The sequence below is a fragment of the Diadema setosum genome, chromosome 2, assembly GCF_964275005.1.
Source record: "Diadema setosum chromosome 2, eeDiaSeto1, whole genome shotgun sequence".
In the NCBI taxonomy this organism is placed as follows: Eukaryota; Metazoa; Echinodermata; class Echinoidea; order Diadematoida; family Diadematidae; genus Diadema; species Diadema setosum.
Window position 1 is genome coordinate 33,255,036 of NC_092686.1, and position 26,564 is coordinate 33,281,599.

At 40.1% G+C, this 26,564-nt stretch overlaps 1 protein-coding gene across 1 annotated transcript in view; it reads left to right on the forward strand.

Annotated features, from left to right (window-relative positions):
• The window catches only part of LOC140244265 (uncharacterized), a 93,089-nt gene that overhangs the window by 18,718 nt on the left and 47,807 nt on the right, over positions 1-26,564 (forward strand). Inside the window, 11 exon segments of the mRNA XM_072323908.1 lie at positions 1,861-1,940; positions 5,989-6,154; positions 7,069-7,109; positions 7,112-7,274; positions 8,433-8,494; positions 8,497-8,577; positions 8,580-8,592; positions 8,934-9,033; positions 16,294-16,325; positions 17,171-17,378; positions 18,732-18,806. Coding sequence (XP_072180009.1) covers positions 1,861-1,940; positions 5,989-6,154; positions 7,069-7,109; positions 7,112-7,274; positions 8,433-8,494; positions 8,497-8,577; positions 8,580-8,592; positions 8,934-9,033; positions 16,294-16,325; positions 17,171-17,378; positions 18,732-18,806 — 1,021 coding nt within the window.

Sequence of the window (26,564 nt, forward strand, 5' to 3'; positions counted from 1 at the left end):
TCACTCATTACTTCCTTGACATTTCTGTCTGTTTATCACCAGTGGTAGGGTCCACTGAGCTACAGTAGCTCAAAGGTGTTGCCCAGGAAATGAAACATCAGACTTTCTATCATGAAACCCTTTTTTGGAGTGGTCTGGCAGCCAGGGTTATGCCCTTTAGGCAGGCTTCACCAATTTTTTTTTATTCAACATTCTTTACTTTCTGATTGTCTGTCCTGTGACCTTGAATGGCTGCTATACTCCATTTCCTTGACATTTCTGTACCGTACGTATGTTACCAGCCTGAGTTTTACTTAAACCTACATGTCTGAACTGTAATCTCATACCCAGGTAATCTTTTCTCAGCATTCTTTGCTTTCTGATCGTCTTGGTTATGTAAAAAATGGTTGGCTGTCCTTTGATTACTCCACACTGTTATCTAATATATGTGACCCTGCACCTCAAAACAAACAAAAAGTCGCCAGACATGAATTTTTAGTTAAGACCATATTCTAAAAGAGCAGACTTTAAGCTTTAAAGTGATGTATAACTCAAATCAAATTGACTCTCCTAATCTATCTAAATATTGGAAAGAAAGCACAAACTCAGGAAAAGTGTGAACTGAGAAAAGAGGCTCTGAAGTACAGTGTCTATTCAAGCGCTTAATCTTTACCAAACCGTGCTGGCTGTGCGATGAATGGGACAAAAAACAGGGAGTAAACCACCAGAGTAACAACAAATAAGGGATTATCAGATTAAACTGAAATTAAGCATGCCTCATTGACACATTCTGTCCATAATTAATGCCATCTTTCAAAGCAGTAGCCCTATCCTTTCAAAAGTTATTAGAGTTGAAAGTGAAGAGTGTGGACAAGGTTTTTCAGAAATGAAAAAGGGATTCTAAAGACACACCTAATCACACTATTCTACCAAAAATGTTCGAGATAAACTGCTAAAAAAACACACTTTCCTGCCCGTTTTATGATACCAAATTTTAGCATAATGTAAAAGAAGACCCGCTCTTCCAGAAAATATGAAAAAGTCAAGTTCGGCTAGGTTGATCCATTTCACTTATTTTCAGTCCTCGCGCAAAATCAGTGTGTGCGACTTTATGTTCGTTTTGAGGTGCACGGTCACATATGCTTAACTTCAATTTCAAATGTCAATGCTCATACACTTAAAGACTTCTACTGTGTCCAGTAATGCAAGCCTGAATCTTCAACTTTCTTTTTTTTTTATTTTACCTTTAATACAAAAACCCATGTCTTCCACACTGATGTTCAAGTTGACTGTAACAAATATAGTTTGACTGGGCTCAAATAAACAGAACGGTAGAGATATCTTCAAAGTCAGACCATTATTTGAAAAGAGAGTTAACAGGCTCAGACTCACTAATAACTGATTTGTGCATTCTTGAAGCTTTGAAAATCCCATTACCTGCTGATTTCAAATCCCATTTTGATGAAAGCATGGCCATTCTCATTGTCTGGTTTCAGTCTATTTGTTCAAACCAGCTTTAGCGTGGTGTGAAATTTGCTTGCTTTAAATCAGTGCTTGAAAGTTTATGCTCTGATGGCACCTTTACATGCGCAGGTTCATTTATGATGTGTGCAAGGTTCTTTAACCATTCCTTTGGCAGTGCGCATATTATGAATCAAATGTGCACAAATTTCACACAAATGTAAATGTATACATTTATGTATGGGAAATAGACATGGCACCCAAAGGGTTCATTTTTCTGTTCATAGCCTGTGTCCCTGTCACAACCCAATCAAACTTGTCATACATATACGCGGTGTACTTTAATAGAGTTTAGTGATATGATGATATGTACTTGGTTCTTCTTGTTTCATCTTTATTGTCGTATTATTGTGATTACAGGGCACACACAGCTCAGATTAATGGCTGCAAATATTCCCCTCAGGCCCGACTGCTGGTCACGTGTTCCAACGATCATGAAGGTACGGTCTCCAACGAGTACATATCACATCAAGTGAACATGTTGCTTTAAGTGTTTTGGGTTTTTGTTTGTTTGTTTGTTTGTTTGTTTGCTTGTTTGTTTGCTTCATGTTCAGCAGGATGGGTTTAGCTACATTTCTAGATCGAAAAGGCAGGCCCGTTTTAGAAATTGTGTGGTGTACACAGTCACTATTAATAAAACACTTATTGTAGCATTTGATAATGTTACTGACTCCGTCAGGTGATAGAATGGGACAATTTTGAAGAAATTAGAGTACTTGGATGACCCAACCAATTGCCTCTATGGCAGGAAGGCTTTATTGGGATCAAATGTTATACAATGATCTGTGCCAAAACACGGAACTTTCTGACCCAGTTTTTTGCTCACCGGGGCCTTAATCTTTTCTTGATATATTTTTCAACTGTTTTTCTTGTTTTTTGTGTGTGTCTATTTTTATGTTCCAAAGCATGTAAGGTATAACTATTTTTGTCACTATTTCCATTATATATCTGAACTATTTACTCACTATTTATTGAAGCAAGAAGTAGTTAGAAAATATATTTTTAGGGTCAATTTTTGTTTTCTATTTTCCGTCTAATTTTAAACTATTTCATTTCGACTGGGGTTGCAATAATTCATTGTCCAGTGTGCATACACTTTTGATGTTTTCACCTTCTTATTGAAAACACCATGATGGATTTTCAGCGAACTTGACAGGTAGCATCCCTAGGGTGATAGGATTTCAATTTTATGTTTCCACATGGGCACTACATACCCTTTGGGGGTGCCCCAGGTGTGTGTTGCTTGGGGGGGGGGGGTGGGAGCATGGGGGTGCACAGAGCCCCCCATAAAATAGATAAATAAGTAAATTATTAAAAATTAAGGAATCATTAAAAAAAAAAATTCTCTTGAGCCAGAAGTTATAACAATAGCTTGGTGCCATGATTTAGTACTATGGTGACTGTTGCTTCAAGTTCAGGGTGGATTCCGGGGGAAGAGGGTGCAAATTTGTGCCAAAATTTTGACATTTTAAACTTCTTCCTGTAAACCCTGTGATGGATTTTCACAGAACATGGCAGGTAGCATTATTTTGGTGATAGGATATCTCAATTTGAGGCCAGTTTGCACATTTTGATTTTTTCTTTTCTTTTTGAAAACGCTTGGTCGAATTTTCAACAAACTTGGAAGTTAGTATTGTCAGTGTGATAGAATATACAAATGGACACCATGCCCTATTGGAGGTCCTTCAGAGTGCCTTAACTTTACTATGTTCTTCTATGTTCTTCTTTGGCCATGATCTGCGAGAATGTGTGGAAAGTGAACTTGCAATACTCAGATGAGCATGTGGTCCCATGTCTCATGGGTTCCTCCCCCCCCCCCCCCACTATTCAGTGGTGCCTGATTCTTAGCTGAATGATACGCATATGTAGTGAATGTTAATTGTTGAAGTATCCTAGTAAACAGGGGATTGGAGCACGTGTCCATACGTGTGTGTGTGCCTGTTTATAAAAGATGAAAAAAAAAAAATAAATAAATGAGTGTTTGAGCATTTTCAGAATGGAGTGGCCAAGTACTGTGCATGCATGGCTTCAGTTAAGATGGCAATGGAGTACTGAATATTTTAGAATGACATCAGAGCCTGTCACACCAATGAAAACCTCGTAATTATTGCATATCAAGGCAGTTAATCTTTTCCTTCAGATTCCATTAGATGGATGCACAAACCACTGCTGTAACTGTAGAAAAAACTAAGATGCTCGGAGCTGGCGTGCTGTTGCCTGGCTTTTGGCATGGTAACTGCAAATGCTAAAGGTCACTATCCTTGCAACGTGCAGAATTAAATGGGCCCAGATTGTCACTTGAGCTTGAGCTTGAGCTTGAGCTTGCTTGGTTGATCTATACTGACTTCTCATCTCAGGGGCTGCAGAAAGGGGGAGGGGGAGTGGTTGGCTTAGGTTGTCCCCCCCCCCCCACCCACACACACACACACACACACATACCACATACACACACACACACACACACATGCACACGCCCACTTTTGGCTTGTTATGATAAAAAGAAAATGGAAAAAAAAATCACAACAAATTTCCATGACTGTCCATGGGCTGTGTCTGAAGATTATTCCCATTGAAGCGAGGGATAAGAAACCGTTGACCCTTGACCCACAGCTCTCTCCCCCCCCCCCCCCCCCCCCCATCAAAATGTTGAACAGCCCCTGTACATCTTACTGGCCAAATAACTCAAAAAGTATACTGTAAAAGTGGAAATTTTCGCGGTGTTGAAATTTTCGCGCATTTCACGCAACCAGAAGCTAGCGCGAAAATAAAAGCACGCGAATATTTTTGCATGTCATGTGTTCCCGTAGTCGATGTCTTGATTCTGCGGAATTAAAAACACGCGAAACTCTTCTTACCGGGCCAAGCGCGAAAAATTAGTCGCGCGAAATTATCCACTTTTACAGTAATCAGGGTGTCTTGAAAATCAAAACTTACTTTTTCTGATGTCATTTTCAGATTTTGTGTGATGCTGAAAACACTACAAAGTCTGAATAATGCTTAACTGTCCATGTGTTTGTGTGACCATCCATGCATTCATATGTGACCCTGCATCACAAAACCAACAAAAAGTTGCCAGACACAGATTTTTAGTTAAGGGCAGATTCTAAAAGAGCAGACTCTAAGCTTTAAAATGATGCATAACTCAATTCAAATGGACTCTCATAACCTATCTAAATATTGGAAAGAAAGCATACACTCTGCGAAAGTGTGAACTGAGAAAAGAGGCTTTGAAGTATTAAAAGGGTCTATTCAAGCGCTTAATATTTACCAAACCGTACTAGCTGTGCAATGAATGGGACAAAAAACAGGGTGCTAACCACTGGCGCAATAATGAAGGGATTATCAAATTAAGCTGAAATTGAGGATGCTTTATTAACACATTCTGTCCATGATTAATGCCAACTCTCAAAGCAGAAGCATGATCTCTTCTACTATTCTACAAAAAAGTGTCCAAGAAAAACTGCTAAAAACACACTCAGTTTCCTGTTTGTTTTATGAACCCAATCTTTAACATAATGTAGAAGAACACTTGCTCCTTCAGAAAATATGAAAAACTCAAGATTGGCTAGGTTGACCCATTTCACCTATTTTCAGTCCTCGCACAAAATCGTTGCATGCGACTTTTTGTTCGTTTTGTGATGCACGGTCACATATAATATAGCCACAAAAAAATCTTTAACTTGAGGATGATGATTAAGTGGGGGTGCTGTGGTATAGTGGAGAAGAAACCTGAGATGACTCCTAATTGGAGGACCCGAGTTTGATTCCCACCAAGTGCTATTGTCCTTGGACAAGTTGTTTTTACCTACCATGTCCCTCTAGACCCAGGTGTATAAATGGGTACCTGGCAATGCTAGAGTAATAATAATGGCAGGACCCTGTGGTAGAGCAGTGGCAACACTTAAGAGGCTACCCTGGGTAAAGAAGACATTATCATTATCATTATGTGCCGAAAATCCTGGTGAAACTTGTACTGATACTATCATGCATTCATACATTTGGTATTTGCGTATATACTAGTCATATACACTTTGCAGATGCTCAGATTTAGATGGGGAAATCACAAGGTCAGATATTATAAAACATTAATTGTTTTCAGATATATATCGATCACAGTTAAAGGACGCAATATTGTTGAGTTGAGGTGAGATTCAATGGCAGAACTTTTTCTATAACTGTCAAAGTGAAAATCATTTCAGTGAAACACACAGTTTTACAAATCAGTTTATTGAGAGCTAATTTTAGCCCGGATTTGTTGGAGATCCGGATGACACAGTGGCAGTGAACAGTATTCACCCAGTCTTGGAAAAGAATAAACTTTGACAGTTATTACACAGAGTTAGAACTGGCTTAGATATCTCAACTGTGGGTCATTAAAAAAAAAAAAAAGAAAAAAAAGAAAAAAATTGAGAGGTGCAGCAAGTATTGAAGGCTTTTTCATTCATTAGCTCATTCTATTCCCCACTGCCCCTATGCTGTCTATTCTAGTCAAGGTATGGAGCCTCAATGGTGGTCTAATCAATGTGTTCCGTGGTCACTCCAAGCCAGTCACCAACGTCGTGCTCCACCCGGAAACCTCCATGCTGGTGTTGACCTCTTCCTTGGACGGCTCCATCAAGATTTGGTCCCTGGACATCATGGAGCTCATCTATAGGTGAGCTGTACTACTTGGGTTGTCCCATGTCAATATCCATGCCATCTTGGTAGGACCTGGACCATATTATGTGCATGTACATAGCAATTGATTTGGAAGGGATTTTATCCAATTCATTCTTGCTCATTTAAAGCATTGTAGAAGAAAAGCACAATAGGCTGTATTGTCCACCCCGTGCCCCCCCCCCCCCCCCCCACCCCCACTCAGGCGGGCAACCGTACACATGATTATGCTTGTTCCATATTCTTAAGAAATAACCCCTTTAGGGATGGGAATGAGTCAGGATGGTGACCCCCTACACTGTACATGTACCACAGGCTTTTGGAAGGGAAACCATAAAAATCACCCCCGTCAGAGGTTCTTGGAAGGAAAGATTGCGAAATTCCCCCCTGAATGGTGGTAGTTTCAAGGTGAAGAGTGTTCATCATTTCAGCCCTTGCATGGACACGAATGTCCTTAGAGACTTTCCTCATGCTGAATGTACCAGAAAAAAAAAATGTACGTTTCTGCGAAAAGAAGGCCTTCCCAGTGTGCTTTGCAGCAGAACATGCACAGTAAGCATAATTGGGAGAATCGGGGCAAAAACCAAGAAGCCGCACTACCCCCTAAAAATTTACCCCTTCCCCAAAAACCAGGAGTGTGGATGAGGTACAGAATGACCACCTGAGTTTGGGGGGGGGGGGGGGGGGGAGTGGGGAGGGTAGGGTGTCCACTAAAAACCCTTTTCATACATTGGTTTACTATGTAAAATATGCTGTACAACACTACATTTCTTGTTTACCATCCATTAGTTTAAAAATACATATAGCTTGGAGGGGGTATATGAAGGTATGTGAACTTCTACCTCTTTGTAACTATAATTTCCCACCACTGCTCTCTCTCTCTTTCTCTCTCTCTCTCTACCCCAATCACAGCATGGTGGTGTCCACAGAGGGAATCTACTGGATGGGACTGACTGTGAAGGACAGCTGTGGACGGCCACGCTGCACGGCCTCAGCCTGTGGATGGTGAACGAGGTGGTGTCCTTCTACGCGCTGGCCAGGTGCCGCACCACATCGCTTCAGATCGTCCATGCCGAAGGCAAGGCTAGCCGGGTGGTTGCTGTGGGAGAGGACAGCAGGTCAGTGGAGTACATGTCCAGCCACTTCTTCTTTCATGTTATCTTGTTTTCTTTTGTTCATATAGACTTAATTCTTCACATCACAATAAATTGAGCTCGGATTGTGTTGTCCACAGTTGTAAATACAGGTGCATCATCTACAAATCCATTCTGTGCATTTACAGTCACATATAAATTAGGTGTATACTGTATATTCCATATATTAGCCAAGTCTTATTATTTTTCACCATTTGGAACTTCCTGATAATTTTGCAAGTTGGTAAATTTGTGATCATGGAATACAGTACTATCTTGCACTTGTCCCTATACAGTGCTCTGTGTTCCAATACATGTACGCGCTCATGCCGCATTCATGTTAGGATCACAGTTCATATTTTTGTGTGTTCTTGGAATTCATGAATGGCACCTGACTTGCAAAATTCACTGAAACAAAAACCATGCAAATAATATGGCATATACAGTATATACCAGTCTCCTACCACTCTCTTCTTTCACACTGTGGCATTTATATCCTGTCGAGGGCAAGTAGAGCCCATGCATTCACAGTTATGGACTTTATGAGTTTATTTTCCACGTTCCTGTATAATATGCACCTTTCATACATGTGAGTATGGTCTGTGCAGAGGATGAGATGAAGTACTCTTATTACAGTTGGTGGAGTTTGTGAGTCTGTTTTCTGCAGCCCTGCAATTGCTCATTTCCCAGTGGAAGACCAAAAGAGCTCATAATCATGACAATGTGTTTGAATAAGCTCCTGTATTCCATAGTCCCATTTCACTTCATTGCTTTTACAGTGTGAAACTGATCTCAGTGAAGGTCCCTGTCCACAGATGTGGATGATGTCAGCTTGTATTCCACAGTCCCATTTTACTTTCTCCTGCTATGGCACAAGATGAGTTCTATTAACCCGTTGAGGACAAGTCCCAAGTATGCTCTGGCAGGTTGTCTATGGGAAATGCGTGTTGTAGCAAATCAGCCTGTCCTCAACGGGGGAAGGACCAAAAGCACTTGTCCACAGTTGTGAGTAATGTATAGCCAATATTTTTTGAATACCTCCCTCCTTGTTCATGTCCAGACCAGTGGTAGCTGCTCCTGCATTTGGGATGTACAAACTTGAGCCTGCATTTCACAGTACCCTGTATCTTTTGTCTCCCACAGTGTGAGGTTGGTCTCCATGAAGGACCAAAAGAACCTTTCCACCGTGCTCCCGCCCCCCTCCGTCTCCCACTCACCCAGGTGCTCTCCGTGACCTACAACCGAGAATTCAGCCTCGTCTACATGCTGGTCAACCCAAACGAAATCTGGTTTACACAATGAAGTAAGTACATGTAATATTTCTAGATTGAGCAACTTCGTCATTGTTATTTGGGGGTTTTCTTTGTTCAAATGCAGAGGATTTTAATTTCATGAATTTCGCTCGAGCTGAGTTTCGTGAAATTAAAATGCACGCTAAAGATCTTGTCTACCCTATATGCACTATATATCGTGAAAATATCTTGTTTTACAGTAATTGGGGTTCAGGATATGAATATATATACAGTGTGTATACATGAATATATTCATTCATATGTCTTTCTGTTACACATATCATGTATCCACTATTCATTTATTTATCATCTTCTTTTCATTTATTCATTATTACTATTTTTCCCTGAACAGGACTGACCCAGCATGCCGCACTGCTGTCTGGGATGTCATGCGTTTACAGGAGCGTGTGAGAACCAGGGCTCTGACTAGCCTTGGGACCCAGCCACCCCAAGTATAGGGTAAGAACTAGATGGACTGTGGGTTGATTAGCAGGGTATCTTCTTAGTATTACATACTCCCTCTCTCCTGCCATTTGGTATGTTAGTTTCCTGATTGATGGCCGGAGTGGCGGCTTATGCATACGTAGTGGCCAGGTTTGCTTTCTGCACTTTGATATGCACATGTTACATTATAGCATTACTGATAGCTGCTTGTTGTATACCTGTGGAGTCTGATCAGGATTCTGTCCTAACAGATGTTAGGACTGATTCGAAATCAATCATAAATCCTTCTTCTTCTTTTTTCTCCTTGTGAGTACTGGGAAACACTGTGAAACATACACTTATACTTGAAAACATACGAAAGACAATGGATTTGTAACTACATTATATGAATAATTGTCCCAAGTGTCTTGTCAAGAGTAAGCCAAATATGATATCCAAAAAGTTGTTCTCGAATAACATACATACCCAAGTACAAAAATCCCTTATAGGGATGGCTAGTGACTGATCAGTGGGAATCATTGGGAATGCTGGGGGATGATTGTTCCAATTCTTATGGATTCATTTAAGAGTATGAATATATCTATTGTTGTGTGAAAATCATTTGCTTTAGAACGGCCTCATATTCAAGTAATGTGCAGTTTAATGCCCCGTCATTGTACAGGCATGCTAGCCTGGAAATATTAAACTGCACATTACTTGAATATGAGACCATTCTGAAGCAAATAACTTTCACACAACAATAGATATATAATGTACTCTTAAATGAATCCCACATGAATTGGAACAATCATCCCCCAGCATTCCCACTGATTCAAACTGATCAGTTACTGGCCATCCTCTTTAAAGATAATAAAAAGTTTGGTACCTCAAAGTTTCCTGAACTCCGTGTTCAGGTAAAGTATCTATCATATAACTAACACTGTGAGACTTACTCGCCCCAAAATGCTCTCATTTCTCAGTAATCATGCAATTAACTGCGACCAGCAGCCCCATACGCATAGCGTATTATGGGGCTTCGCATTGTAGCATTCAGGATCATGACAGATTTAGTATCGCGCGTAAATATCAACTTAAAATCCACAAATTCTTCAATTTGAAGACTTACCAATTAAGTTGAAGTCTTGAAAACAGGCTTCATCATTCAATAATGGTTTCGTACCAGAGCCGCCGCCGTACGGCGGTGGCGAGGTAGTACACGTATTGAGGGAGGGGGGTTCCCCCCTCCCACGGTAAGAACTTTTTGCATTTTGATGTTGTAAATGGTGCAATTTGATGCATGTTTTTGCGTGTTTTATCGACGTGAAACACTCCCACTTGTTTAAGGTAGCAGTATATTTTAGTGTAGATTATTATTGAACAATTTGCCCAATAAAATGGTATAATTTTAAATACACTTCTTGTATTAATTCTTTTCACTGAATATCATGAACGCGACTGAACCCGAGCGAGCGGAGCGAGCGAGGGGGAGGGAGGGTGTGGGAGGGGGGTGTCCCCCTCCCACGGTAAGAACTTTTTGCATTTTGATGTTGCAAATGGTGCAATTTGATGCATGTTTTTGCTCATTTTATCGACGTGAAACAGTCCTACTTGTTTAAAGATAATAAAAAGTTTTGGTACCTCAAAAGTTTCCCTGAATTTCTGTGTTTCAGGTTAAAGTATCTATCATATAACTAACACTGTGAGACTTACTCGCCCCAAAGTGCTCTCATTTCTTAGTAATCATGCAATTAACTGCGACCAGCAGCCCCATACGCATAGCGACCAGCAGCCCCATACGCATAGCGTAATGGGGCTTCTCATTGTAGCATCCAGGATCATGACAGATTTAGTATCGCGGGCAAATATCAACTTAAAATCCACAAAATTCTTCAATTTGAAGACTTACCAATTAAGTTGAAGTCTTGAAAACAGGCTTCGGGCAACGTTTGGTTCTGCCAATAGTCCCTTTCTGTTCGAATTGATGACTGAATGTGACTCTGTCGAGAGGACCTTGGGAGACCTACATACACTGATTACTGCGGCCAGCGCATACGCACACATCACATGCGAACAAATTTCAAATCCATGAACGGCTAAGATGTTTGTGTGCGCATGCGCTGGTCGTCAATTCAGTGTAGCTCTCCCAAGGTCCTCTCGACCGAGTCACATTCAGTCATCAATTCGAACAGAAAGGACTACTGGCAAACCAAACGTTGCCCAAAGCCTGTTTTCAATACTTCAACTTAACTGGTAAGTCTTTAAATTGAAGAAATTTTTGGATTTAAGTTGATATTTACCCGCGACACTAAATCTGTCCTGATCCTGTAAGCTACAATGCGAAGCCCCATTTAGCTATGCGTATGGGGCTGCTGGTCGCAGTTAGCTACACAGTATGCGTATGGGGCTGCACGCTGCTGGTCGCAGTGATATTCGCACAATACGTGTACTACCTCGCCGCCGCCGTACGGGGCGAGTAAGTCTCACAGTGTTAGTTATATGAAAGGTACTTTAACCTGAAACACAAACTAAGACAGGAAATTCAGGGAAACTTTTGAGGTAATACCAAAACTTTATATTATCTTTAAGGTAGCAGTATATTTTAGTGTAGATTATTATGAACAATTTGCCTATAAAATGGTATAATTTAACACACTTCTCAATATTAATTCTTTTCATTGAATATCATGAACGCGACTGAACCCGAGCGAGCAGAGCGAGCGAGGGGCGAGGGGAGGGTGTGGGAGGGGGTGTCCCCCCTCCCACGGTAAGAACTTTTTGCATTTTGATGTTGTAAATGGTGCAATTTGATGCATGTTTTTGCGCGTTTTGTCGATGAGAAACAGTCCCACTTGTTTAAGGTAGCAGTATATTTTGATGTAGATTATTATTGAACAATTTGCCTATCAATTAGTACAATTTAAATACACTTCTTGTGTTAATTCTTTTCACTGAGTATCATGAACGCGACTGAACCCGAGCGAGCGGAGCGAGAGAGGGGGAGGGGAGGGTGTGGGAGGGGGTGTCCCCCCTCCCACGGTAAGAACTTTTTGCATTTTGATTTTGAAAATGGTGCAATTTGATGCATGTTTTTGCGCGTTTTATCGACGAGAAACAGTCCCACTTGTTTAAGGTAGCAGTATATTTTGATGTAGATTATTATTGAACAATTTGCCTATAAATGGTACAATTTAAATACACTTCTTGTGTTAATTCTTTTCACTGAATATCATGAACGCGACTGAACCCGAGCAAGCGGAGCGAGCGAAGGGGGAGGGGAGGGTGTGGAGGGGGGTGTCCCCCCTCCCACGTGAGAACTCTTTGCATTTTGATGTTGCAAATGGTGCAATTTGATGCATGTTTTTGCGCGTTTTATCGACGAGAACCGTCCCACTTGTTTAAGGTAGCAGTATATTTTGATGAGATATTATTGAACAATTTGCCTATAAAATGGTACAATTTAAATACACTTCTGTGTTAATTCTTTTCACTGAATTCATGAACGCGACTGGAACCCGAGCGAGCGGAGTGAGCGAAGGGGGAGGGGAGGGTGTGGGAGGGGGGTGTCCCCCCTCCCACGGTGAGAACTTTTTGCATTTTGATGTTGCAAATGGTGCAATTTGATGCATGTTTTTGCTCGTTTTATCGACGTGAAACAGTCCTACTTGTTTAAGGTAGCAGTATATTTTAGTGTAGATTATTATTGAACAATTTGCCTATAAAATGGTATAATTTAAACACACTTCTCAATATTAATTCTTTTCACTGAATATCATGAACGCGACTGAACCCGAGCGAGCGGAGCGAGAGAGGGGGGAGGGGAGGTGTGGGGAGGGGGTGTCCCCCTCCCACGTAGAGGACTTTTTGCATTTTGATGTTGCAAATGGTGCAATTTGATGCATGTTTTTGCGTGTTTTAACGAGTTGAAACAGTCCCACTTGTTTAAGGTTGCAGTATATTTTAGTGTAGATTATTATTGAACAATTTGCTATAAAATGGTATATCATTTAAATAATCTTCTTGTATTAATTCTTACACTGAATATCATGAACGCTGTCTGCAGTTCAGCAATCAAACAGAAAAAGCATGCACACGAGGGTGTAGATAGGGGCATATCCCTCCCACACGAAGGTGATTTTGCGTTTTCAGACCTGAAATTCAGCGATCTGGTGCAAATTTTTGGTGCAATACTTTTTCATCGAAGTGTTAAAATCACGGAATTTAGCTCTTATTCCGAATGTGCACCATCTGTGTATATGTATAAAGTCTAGTGAGGTAGAGCTTAGAGGAAGGGGATTCCCCTCCCGCTCACGGAGCTTTTGCGTTTTTAGAATTGAAATAAAGCGTCTAAACAGTCTACTTCTGTGCATGGCGGAAGGGGCGGGCGATCAGGGAGAAGGCTTGGGCGAGTGTTATCTCCACCCTTCCCTTCCGATGGAGCTTTTGCCTGAAATTGAGATATCTCGTATACGCATATTTGATGGAATCAACATTTGGGAAATCACCAAAAAAACAAAACAAAAAAAAAACAAAAAAAAAAAAAACAACTGATGGGGGGGGGGGGGCTGGGAGGAAAGGGTAGATTAAAAGGGAAATTCCCCTTATACCGTACATGAGGGAACCTTGAGTTTTCGGAATATAAGTGATAAGTCTTGTGCACTCAGAATTATTCATATTTTGTGTGTGTGCGTAAATCTAAAAAGTGTACTAAGCTAGGGAAAGAGGCACAGAGGGGGAGGGTTTGGGAGGGGGATACCCCCTCCCAAGCACGAGAGATTTTGCATATTTTGAATTGAAATTCAACGATCTGGTGCACACTTTGAGTGAAATATTCAAAAAATATCTTATTTGATGAAAGGTTGCAAAGGAGACCCGCTTCATGTGCATGCATACAGTATACACGCATTTTTTTTTCCGCCTGCCAAATCCCTGGTCCAAATCTTAGGGGGGGCGACTGCCCCCATCGCCCCCCACCCCCCCCCCCCCCCCCCTGGCTACGAAAATGTAGCCAGTGCCTACAATACTTTCAGTTCCTGCACGTGATGCCATCTCGTGATCTTTCAGCCATGTATTGCACATTATTTGAGATTCGGGGTACTGTAAAGGAAAGCAACACTGGGTCTGTTTGGCAGAAATGTGTCGTCCAATGCAGTCTTCTCCTGCTTTGTTGGGGGACGAAACATGCTGAATCCTGAGCAAGATGATTATAAATCTCTTATCCTCTATTGACCGATTCGGGTTCGTTGAGGGCAGCAGACATTTTACGGCACAGGGCGCAGCCATAGTGGGTGTATCAGCCGACCCCCCCCCCTGCTCTCCCCCACCCCGGGGCAACATGTAGACACGCACTTGTAACAAAGGTTCGCGCACTAAGCAAGCATTCGCGCACTCAGTACGAGACGCCTATTGGCTAAAGCAGTTTTTCATTCTGCGCGCGTGCTAATGTAGGGAGAGGGGTGGGGGAGTGCGGAGGGGGGGTCGGCTGATACACCCACTATGGCTGCGCCCATGCCAAAAATACACATAGCGTGTCACAGAATCGGTCAATAGAGTTTAGGGATACCTGAGATGAAGGGCGAGATGAACAATGTAAAGACCAAAATAAAATCATATGGTATCATGTAATTATCTGCTCGGCCTTGAAGCCGATGCCTTGTGCTGAATTTAGAATCAATCAAAAATCTGTATCATAAAACAGGGCTACAAATTAATGCTCTTTTGTTCTTAGAAATAGAATCATCTGTGGATGTCTTCAACTCTTGTTTTTGAATAAGAACAAAGTGTGTTTATCATTTTGTTTCTATTGTTGTCATCATTTTTAATCTATTAGATCTTTTTAACTGATATGTTTCTAACCAATATTTGAGTTGGGAAGAAGGAGGGAAAATGAGAACAAAATGTTTTGGGTCAATGTGTAAATAGTATATGAGCAGAGGAATCCTTTCCTCCTTTTCTAGCATTTTTCATACTATACCCTTCAAAAATAAGTCCTGTAATCCCATTTTGATGTATCAGATTTCGCTAAAAACTGCATCATATCATTCAAATGTGACATCATAAGAAAGCTTGATTAAATTTTCTTTACAATGAAAACTAACATGTTTTACAGTATGCACCCCTGGAATGCACAGTATGACTGAGTATGAGGAAAGGTCAAATGTGAAATGTTGCAAAATTGGAACAAACTTGTTATGTCAAATAGCATAATCCCCATTTGTTTTGTTTTTTTCAGGGGAGGCATCTGCTTAACCCTAACTTACCTGGGGGGGGGGCATAATGGCCCCCCCTCGATGAATTCCGCGACCATTCCGGCGCGCAAAATTTTTTGACCGCGCCATTCGCTGACTTTTTAATTTCAAGTCTCGCGCAACTTTTGAGACCAAATTTGTAGCGCCCGGGCATACCGTTCCGAAGCCACGCCCCTTCAAAAAACTTTCGTCAACCCCAATATTGCTCAAAAACATGATTTTGTGTACAAAGTCAATACAAATTGTGTTTTTTTCAATTAATTCATATAAAGATTCATTTTTTTAATTCTAATGGCTGAAATCAATTTATTTTAGTACAATTATGCTTCAAAAAATGTGTGTGACAAATTCTGCTGAAAAAACAACAAAAACAAAAGTTCGAAAAAACAAAGAAATACATAAAGAATTAAAAAAACAATAAAAAACATAAGAAATTAATTTTGATACTGAAATATTTTTTACACACAAATGTTCGGAATGTCACTAGGGATATTTACACCAAAAATCAGCATTACATAAGCTTTTATAAGCCATATTACAGACGAAAATGAGTTTTTTTGCATATATTTGCATAATTAATTGATTTAAAATAGAAAATGCAAATTTTTTGAAAATTTAACTTAACAGTCGTGTAGATTACATCTGGCTTTATGTTCATGCAAAATTTTGCGGCGATTGCGCGATCAACGGCCGAGATCTGAAGGGGGGGGGGGCCATAATGGCCCCCCCAGGAATTCAAGCTCGCTAAATAGCCCTGGTAAGTTAGGGTTAAAAAGAATGCATTGTGAGATTATCATTAGATTCCAGGCTTCATCCTTGAATCATAAACTGCAGTTAGTATCTCCAGATTACAATGAAACATAAAGGTTGACCAAACAGTCATCAAATGTTTAGGTAATTGGAGTTTTGGGAAGTCCTCACATTTCATCATTACTTTTCCAGTGGCCTTATTTCATCAAAACAGTACCTTAATTGCAGAACTGTTGCCACTTACATGTATCACTTTTGATCTGTCCTTAAACTAAGCTGTGTTGCACATTCCAGGAACACCCAATCATATCAAGTGAGGTGCCATTGTAAAGATAATTGAACAGGCTTTAATTCTTTTATGATGTAATATTTAATGAAGATAATGCTGCTTTAACAGAAATATGGTATATGAAACTCTTATTCCAGAACTTAAATTTTGAGGGGTATAGATTTTTAGATTGGATTTGTGTTCAAAATGGTTACAGCAAAACATTCATGATGTAGCCTTTACCGATTTGTGTTCAAAATGGTTACAGCAAAACATTCATGATGTAGCCTTTACCAGGAACAATGCAGAATGATTTTGGGGAAACTTGAGTCAAGCGTGTTCAACTTCTTGTATGCATGAAATATAATGAGCTCCATGACTATGTTTTTCAAAAGTTCAAGCATACATTGAACATTGATTTTTTTTATTCATTTATTTATTTTTAGTATATTAATGAATTTACCATTGAAACAGGTGAATGTTTGATTATTAGTGCAGATAGGTTAATGACGCAGTGGCTGATGTAGGAAAGAATATCACTGACTATCAAAAATTCATAAGTTGCATATTAAAAATAATATTTGTCAATAATTTTCTTTTATGCATTTTTGTCTCTGTAAATGTTGGATTATTGTATTACATTTTCATGGTGTATGTGATATTGTATGTTAATAATGTTCAGTTTCAATAGCACTTTCTGGCATGTCTTTTGGTGTACTTGTACTGTATTCTATGTATACTTGTTGTAATATGCAATGGGGGACCCCCCCCCCCAAAAAAAAAAAAAAAAAAATAGTATAAATCAATCAGTCATCAATCAGATAACTGACTCTTTGTCAATATCTGCTTTCAATTAACGGAACAAACTCAGGCACACCTTTTTTAACACTCCCTCGCATCCAGGGACAAGAAGTTGGCACCCAGTCAGCGTACATCCAGTGCACACTCCAAGAGCTTTCGAGTCCGATCGGCCAGTGCCGAGAGTCCGGCCGGCATAGACACGGCGTCTCCCTGCCACTCCGTCCTGGCTGTCACTGCTGGCATCCACTACTGGCTGGACCAGGGCTTTGTGTGCCCGCGGAACAGGAACCTTCTTCTCATGGGGCTGGAGGTATAAAGGCAAAGCCTATTTTGCCACATTCTTCATATTTTCCATGGACTACATCTACTACAATCCCATATTTTTGTTCTTAAAACTCTAGTAAAAATTAACCTTTTGTAGCTCACCGTCCGGCATATGATGTCTGCTTTCCGATGTCCGTCGATCACTGGTAATGTTTTTCTCACTCTCATCATCTTCTGGAACACTGGTGGCTGGATTTTGACCAAAATTGGTAGGAATCATCAAAGGGGGAGGGGACCATAGTTTGTGCAAATAATTGTGTTTCCACATTAGGGGGTCATTAAGACAGGACCAAAATATGCAAATTCAGCTAATTTTCACATGCTTGTAACATTTTCATCTTCTTGAAAACAGTGAAATTCTGGCCAAATTTGATAGAAATCAGCAACTGGCAAGAGGATTATAGTTTGTAGAAATGATGATGGTGTCCCTACAGGAGGCATCTCTGGTGCAGGGCCAAAAATTCCCCAAATTAGCAATTTTTTTTGTAATGTTTATCTCCTGTGTGAAAGTCATGGGTTGAATTTAAGCCAAACTTGTCAAATATCATCAACACAGGGAGCAGATTGTGCTAGTGGCAATGGTGTCCCAATAGTGGGCCCCTGGGGCAAGATCAAAATACCCCAAATTTTTTTCGTTAAAAGTGGTGGCTGGATTTTGACCATTTGAGTCTTTAATGGGAAAGAGGATGAAAGTTCATACAAATGGTCATGGTGTCCCCATAGCACCCTAGGGGTGTGTCCCAATTACCAAAAATTAGGAGGATGATGCGGGGGAGGGGGTTGATTTGCTGCCGATCCCCGTATGTCAATATTGTTTGAAGAATATACCACAGAAGGAGTTTCAGACTGCAGATCTCATGGTCTGCTTGTTTGTGTGTTTCTTTTTTTGTTTTTTGTCTTCCTGCCAGATTGTGAACTCTGTTCCACCCCGTTTTGAGAGAGGGGAAACTCTCATTGTCATTATCATCATCGTTGCAAGTTTATGTTCATCACTAATCATTGATAGTGTACTGTATGCACCAAATATTTTGCGAATTTTGCGAGTCCGGTGCTATTCGTGAAATTAAAGATACATGAAAATATTGACTCTGATCCTGATGTGAATATGATATACGCATGTACGTTTCTCCGTTCAGTACAGGACTCCTCGATCGCGAATTTAATCACTGGCGAAGTCGTCGGGAATTCCCAATTCGCGAAAATTTAGACTCGCGAAATATATGGCGTGTACAGTATTCACTCGGGGGCACTTAGAAACTGCCACTGTCTACACTGGCTAATCCATGATGTGTGTGGTATCTTCTTCTTTTTCTTCTTGCAAATGTCACTGCCCTGGTAGGACGGGAGAATCCTCTTCATGGATGCAGTGAACTTTGGCCAGAAGGTGTGCGAACTGCAGGCTTGCAAGGATGCGGTGAGGCCACAACCTACGTTTCATCAATAACCCGTCATTTCAGACACAACGTTAACTAATGAAAAACAGCTCACATATAATTTGATGAATGAATGAATGAATGAGTGGGCCAATGAAATGAATGAATGAATGTGTGGGCCAATGAAATGAATGGATGAAAAATATTTGCTTGCATGAATTAATAGATGAAAAATAGTGGCATGAATAAATGAATGATTGCTAAGTAATCATTGGTAGATGCTAATAGTTAATCCATCAATCAATCAATCAATTAAAAGATAAAGGGTATCCCCATTTGGTGTGCACAACTTAATATGTTTCTGTTTTAGGGTTGCATTTTTTTTGATGAATTTGTATGTGAAGTCCTCTTTTTCAGCTTTATGAAAAAAAAAAATGCTCATGCCAGGCCTTGAGTGGCATTTGAAAAAAAAAAAGAAAAAAGATACTATATAGACTGCTGCCATACATTACAGCATCATCAATGTACACTTACTTTTCATTGCAAAAAGTGATTAAAATAAAAGACAGTTAGGAGTTGCACTTTTTAAGAAGAGGGAAGAAGGACGATATGTGACCATGTACCACAAAACGAACAAAAAGTCGCATCCCTTGATTTGACGTAAGGACTCAAAAAAGCTGAAATGGGTCAACCAAGTCAATCTTGGGTTTTTCATAGTTTCTGAAAGAGCTTGTTTTCTTCTATATTATTCCAAAGTTTGAGATCATAAAGTGAATGAAAAAGTGTGTTTTTCTACAACCCATTTTTTTGTAAAGTAGTGAGATCAGTTATGTCTTAGAGGCCCCTTTTCATTTCTTGAAAATCCTTTGCACACTCTTCACTTTCAACTCGAATAACTTTTGAAGGGATACTGCTTCTGCTATGAAAGTTGGCAGCAATTATGGACAGAATGTGTTAATAGAGCATGCTCAATTTCAGCTTAATCTGATATCCCCTTCATTGTTGCTGCTCCTGTGGTTTACAACCTGCTTTTTGTCCCATTCATCGCACAGCTAGCATGGTTTGGTAAAAAGGTTAAGCGCTTGAATAGACCCTGTACTTCAGGGCCTCTTTTCTCAGTTCAGAGTATGTGCTTTCTTTCCAATATTTAGATTAGGAGAGTCCATTTGAATTGAGTTATACATCATTTTTAAGCTTAGGGTCTGTTCTTTCAGAATCTGCCCTTAACTAAAAATCCATGTCTTGCGACTTCTTGTTGGTTTTGTGATGCAGGGTCTCATATAATGACTAGGGTGTCACTCAGGTGTGCTGTGCAGAATTATCAGTGAGAACATGTTCTATTTCACTGTGAACTCAGTGCCTGTCCAAAAAAAAAAAAAAAATATGGTCCAGAAAAATTGCTAATAACTCAAATTTGGTTCTATGTTAAGCCTCCAGATTTTGACAGTAGGTAGAGAAAATATTCCTCTCCCAGATAAGACAAATTAAAAAAAGTTTAGTCGGTCAACCCAAATAACATATATTTTGGTCCATTACAGAAAATCTTAATCTGCAACTTTTCGTGGGCCATGAGGCTGGACATGTGTGCATGTATGTGTGTGTGTTGGGGGGGGGGGGGGGAGGGGGGAATGGATGCAGCTCTGCAATAAATGCTGGAGCCAAGTTTGGTATGTGTGTGCAGTGGAGGATGTTGATGGGTTCATGTGGCAACCAATTTAGTAGGCAAAACTTTGCTCCTACTGAGATAGGGGCACAATTTAGAAGATTTAAAGAGAATAAAAATGAATTATGCAGTCTTGGCAGGTTATTTTTGTAGGAAATTTGAAGTTTGGCATGTGGTAGTACCCTACAAGAGAAGTTACAACTTGTGAATGTTATCCAAGTCTCTTATTGTAATGCAGCTGTGAAGAATTTTCATTTTGTTTGCGCAGAGGAAAGGTATGGAATGCTGGATTCCATATCATTGCACTCTTTATATTATTGTGCTGAAGCTATCTTTAAGCACAGACACGGGATCGTTGTTGTTTTGTGCCAAAGTTTCTCTACCATTTTGTTGAAACCATATGTGACCCTGCATCACAAAACCAACAAAAAGTTGCCAGACATGGATTTTTAGTTAAGATCAGATTCTTAAAGAGCAGACTCTAAGCTTTAAAATGATGTATAACTCAATTCAAATGGACTCCCCCAACCTATCTAAATATTAGAAAGAAAGCACACACTCTGGAAAAGTGTTAACTGAGAAAAGAAGCTCTGAAGTACAGGGTCTATTCAAGCGCTTAATCTTTACCAAACCGCACTAGCCGTGCAATGAAAGGGACAAAACACAGGATGTAAACCACAGGAGCAACAATGAAGGGATTATCAGACTAAGCTGAAAATGAATATGTTCTATTAACACATTCTGTCCATAATTAATGCCAACTTTCATAGCAGTAGAGTTATCCTTTCCTAAGTTATTAAACTTGAAAGTGAAAAGTGTGTTAAGGATTTCAGGAAATGAAAAGGGAACTCTGAGACATACCTGATCATTCTATTCTCCCCCCCCCCCCAAAAAAAAAGGGTTGTAGAAAATCTGCTGAAAACACATTTTCCAGTTCATGTTATGATCCAAAACTAAAGAATAACGTAGAAGGAGGATAGCTCTTTCAGAAAATATGAAAAACTAAAAATTGACTCGATTGACCCATTTCACCTTTTTTGAGTCCTCATGTACAGTAAAATCAAGGGGTGCGACTTTTTGTTCATTTTGTGATGCATGGTCACATATAGAAACCTGGCATAACTAGTAGTGGTCATCATAGTACACGTGATATGCACCCTCCCCCAATGAGGCTGGACTGTCACATTTCATCAAAACTTTCGGTAATGATGATGAAGCCGTAATTCAGGACTCTCAGATGAAGGAAAACTTATACGCTTTCCATATCTAGTCTTTTGTCAAATGGAGTCATTGTGTGTGACAATATTTAATGAATGAATGAATGAATGAATAAATAAATAGATAGATAAGTAAATAAATGAATAGATAAATGAATAATGTTACGGTCAAGTTCACACAAATGAATGCAAGGCGGTCTCAGTGAATTGAAATTAACAAATCTTCCGGGTTTTTATTAGGAAATCATTTAACAATCAGTTTCCAACCGGAATAACAAAATTGTTGGTTAACACATTGCAGCGAAATCAACCATAACAATGAAAGATAGACGGGATCGTTTCAACTAAGAAAACATAAGTTCAGATTGAGTAATACCTGGCCAGGGTTTCACCCTAAGAGAGTCAACGTTGGGGCCCAACTCATCTGCGACGTGGCGGGGAGGCGACGTCAGACGCTACCACGTGGAGAACGCGTCAATACACGGGACGTCGTCGGATCAGCGGGCGACGCTATCTCAGCACAGTTTGCAGCGCTGTGACTATGCCAGACAGAAGGGCATTGGCCGCTGGGTGCGCGTGGTCCCTCACAGCGTCTCGGCGCCCCGTATCGACCTCAGCGCGACTCCCACTAGTCACCGTGCAGCAATCACAGGTGGGCGTTGGCTCAAGATCGTCTGGTGGTTCACCTGGAAATCGACGAAAACTTATTATCGCCGTCGTCGTCGAAAGAAAACGGGCTAGAGGCAAATCGGCATGTCCTGGTTTATCTCGCCTCGTAGCACTTAGAATTCACTTAGCAGAGCACGTTCCTTGGGGAAAGCAATTCCTCCCAAGATTGTAGACGGGAACGCCGAGAAAGTGATAACGGTCCTCTCTAACCAGAGTCCGATTGTCGACTGACACGACCAATGTATTTTTAACATGAACATTATTACATACATGGAAAATTCCGTCAGGCGTGCCCAGCTTAATATATTCATAACATTAAACTCAACCTGGGCGAAGTGTGTAAGGCTGCGGTTCGAAACGAATGACTCGAAGGGAGATTACGTAACCGGTGGTGTTTACAAACATTCGCGATCGTGCACGTGTGATCGTATACACATGATCATAAAACATAAAACCACATTATAAAGTGATTACATGGGCAGATTCGTAACAATAAATAGATGAATAAATAGATGAATAAATAGATGAATAAATAAATAAATAAATTACTAAATAAATAAATATAAATAAATAAATAAATGAGTGAATGAATGAATGAGTGAGTGAGTGAGAGGGAGTGAGTGAGTGGGTGAGTGAATGAATAAATAATTGATTGAGTGAATGGAATTGAATGAGTGAATGAATGAAGCAATCAATCATAAGTTGAAGGATGAATGAATGAGGAGAATTGCTCAAAGTGACATTTCTAAAATTTGGAGCAGTGTTGGGGACGTAGTTTTAAAGATATCACTAAAATTAGGTAAATCACTAAAACAGGTGACCTTCCTCCATCTACTAAACGACCTTTAACATCTCATCCTGAAGCACCTCACATTCTGTTCATGGTCATGACTGATGTACAGAAATCCCCATTTGGTGTGCACAACTAAACATGTTTCTGTTTTAGGGCTGCATTTTTTAATGTGAAGTCCTCTTTTTCAACTTGAACCCCAAAATAATTGCTCATGCCAGGCCTTGAGAGGAATTTGAAAAAAAAAAAAGATACTATATAGACTGCTGCCACATACATTGTATGTTACAGCATCATTAACGTACACTTACTTTTTTATGCCTCCGCCACGAAGTGGTGCCAGAGTGTCTGTACGTACGTCCATACGTATGTCCGTCCGCATTCGTTTTCGCGATAACTTGAGTAATATTGACTGGAATTTTACCAAACTTGCTCCAAGTATAAAGTATGATAGGGCAATTACTTGATTAGATTTTGGGTGAAATCGGCCAAAGGTCAAAGGCCAAGGTCAAATCATTAAATTGTATCTGTTTAAGCGATAACTCAAGACTGGATTCAGCAAATTTCAACAAACTTTGTCTAAGGATGAGGTATGATGGGACAATTACTTGATTAGTTTTTGAGTGAAATTGGACAGAGGTCAAAGGTCAGAGATCAAGGTCAAATCCTAAAATTTATCTGTTTACTTGATACCTCAAAACTGGATGAAGCAGCTTTCACCAAACTTGGTCCAAGGATGATGTATGATGGGGCAATTAGTTGAGTAGATTTTAGTGACATTGGCAAGAGGTCAAAGGTCAAAAGGTCAAGGTCAAATGCTAAAAACATTGCTATTTCCCCCATATCCATGCAATGCCCGAAGGTATTTTCTTGAAACTTAGTGTAGACATTTACTACTGCATAAAGATTCTCCAGAGAGAGTTTCATGTCATGAGGTCAAAGGTCAAAAGGTCAAAGGTTAGGTGAATGTGTCCCAATTTCACTTTTCTCGCAAATGGTTCAATGTATCTTCATATGGAACTTGGTACATACGCATGTACTGACTGGCAGGGATTTTCTAGGGAATGTAGGGGTCATGGGTCAATAGTCAGGGGGTCAAAGGTCAAGGTCAACTCCTCAAAATTTTACTATTTCCCTCATATACTATTATATGCAATGCTTGCATTATTATTTTTAAAACTAAAACTTGATATATGCATGTATTCCCTAATGGAGATTCTCTGGGAAATTTCCAGCCAGAAGGTCAAAGGTTAAAGGTTAAAGGTCAAAGGCCAGGTTTAAATGCCAAAAAAAAAAATTTATACTGTAATTACACTCTTTCTTCATACCTTGAAAATTACTCAATGCATAAACTTACAAAAGGGTCAGTCAGAAGTCAAGTAAAAATTCTCAATTCCCGAAATACAGGTACCTGCACTCTTAGACAATTATAGCAAACCTAGTTCAAGGAAAGTGAACATTCACGATATTTCTGACAAACCTGTCATTTCAATATTTTGTCAGTTTTGTGAAACTGTCATAACACATTGTGAAGACATTGTACCATACACCTATTGGGAGAATCATGCATTATGGTGGAGGCATCAGTCGCCATAGCGACATTTCTAGTTATTACCTCCGCCAAGGGAGGAGGTTGTTTTCGATAACGTTGGTTTGTTGGCTTGTTTGTTTGCAAAATAACTCTTATAAGTAGTTAACGGATTTGGATGAAACTTACAGGAAAGGTTGAGAATGACATGAGTAACAAATTATTAAATTTTGGTAGTGATCCGAGAATTTTGGGGGGAATTTATGAAGGATATTTTACATTTTGACAGGTAGGGTCAATGAACTTGGGACTTCAATCTGCACATTTTTGAGGTTTTCAAACGCGCTCTAGTTGCGTGCTTGCTCTAGTTTCTGCTAGGGCGAGGCGCACCATGCAGCTGAGGGTTTATGACGTAACAAAGGCTTCAATATTGGGAGATCGGGCGATTTTTCAGCATGTATACCTATGGGTGGAAATCACTGATCTCTATGGAGGAGCCCAAAGAGCTTTTCCCCAGTGGTAGAGAAGAGAAAAATCTCTTTGGGAAGAGCAAGATCATCGGTAGAAAGCAGCTGCTTGGCGGAGGTCTGCGCTCTCAGAGTGTTTTTCTAGTTGCAAAAAGTGATTGAAATGAGAGCCAGTGAGGAGGTGCAGTTTTGAAGAACAGGGCAGAAAGACGATATAAAGACGATGGTGTCAGTCAGGCGTGCTGTGCAGAAGTATCTGGACTGTTGCATTTCACCAAAGCTTTCCATCATGATGATGAAGCCCTAATTCAGGAGTCTCAGATGAAGGAAAACTTACATGCTTTCCCAACATGCGTATTTAGTCTTTCATCACTAGAGCCAGAGCCAGAGAGGCTCATGTGATTCGGCAGCCTCACGCTGTCATGTACTGTACATCTTTCATTAACTTTCTTTTCGTTCTCTCACTTTCGTGACATTTTTCCAAGTAGATCCCATTTTGGTTTGATTCATTATCAGTGGTAAGGGATCCTGAGCTGTTCAGGGATTGAGTCCATGATGGCAAAAACTGAAGCTTTCTTCTTTTTTTTTTATTTCATTCATATAAGATTTTACATAATATATTCATGATGGCAATGGAACAGTGATGAATGTGTTTGTGAAGAGTATAGTTATGCTTCCGTGAATGAAAAAAAGAAAAGAAAAAGAAGAAGACATGATCCAGAATAATTTCATGGCTTGCATGTCATGCCATGTTAAGGTCCACATTGTTTTTGCTTGTTCATAATTTTTTTTTCTTTTAATGGGGATTACAACCAATTAAAATATGAATATAAACATTTCTCATGGAAATGCTATAATCAGGCTTTAGATCTGGGATGCAAATGCTAAAATGACACCAATGAGGGAAAAAGGAGTGCTCTGTACATGCATGAGACAGCTGTTTCCATTGTCTGTTGAACCGGGGAGGCTGCGTCGTCTTAGTGATCGCATTGCAGATCTAAACCTCTCTATATTGTCCACTTCTGACAAACTTGTCGAGAATGATCCGTGCTGGGATAGTCGTGAGATGTTTGTTAAAGTGTGCATGTGTGTGTGTGGGGGGCGGGGGGGGGGGGGGGGGGGGGGAATGGGTGCAGCTCTGCAATAAATGCTGGAGCCAAGTTTGGTATGTGCGTGCAGTGGAGGATGTTGATTGGTTCATTTAGCAACCAATTTAGTAGGCAAAACTTTGCTCTTACTGAGATGGGGGCACAATTAGAAGATTTAAAGAGAATAAAAATGAATCATGCAGTCTTGGCAGATTATTTTTGTAGGAAATTTAAAGTTGTTTCAATTTGCCATGTGGTAGTACCCTACAAGAGAAGTTACAACTTGTGATTGTTATCCAAGTCTCTTATTGTGATGCTGTTGTGAAGAATTTTTATTTTGTTTGTGTAGAGGAAAGCTATGGAATGCTGGATTCCAT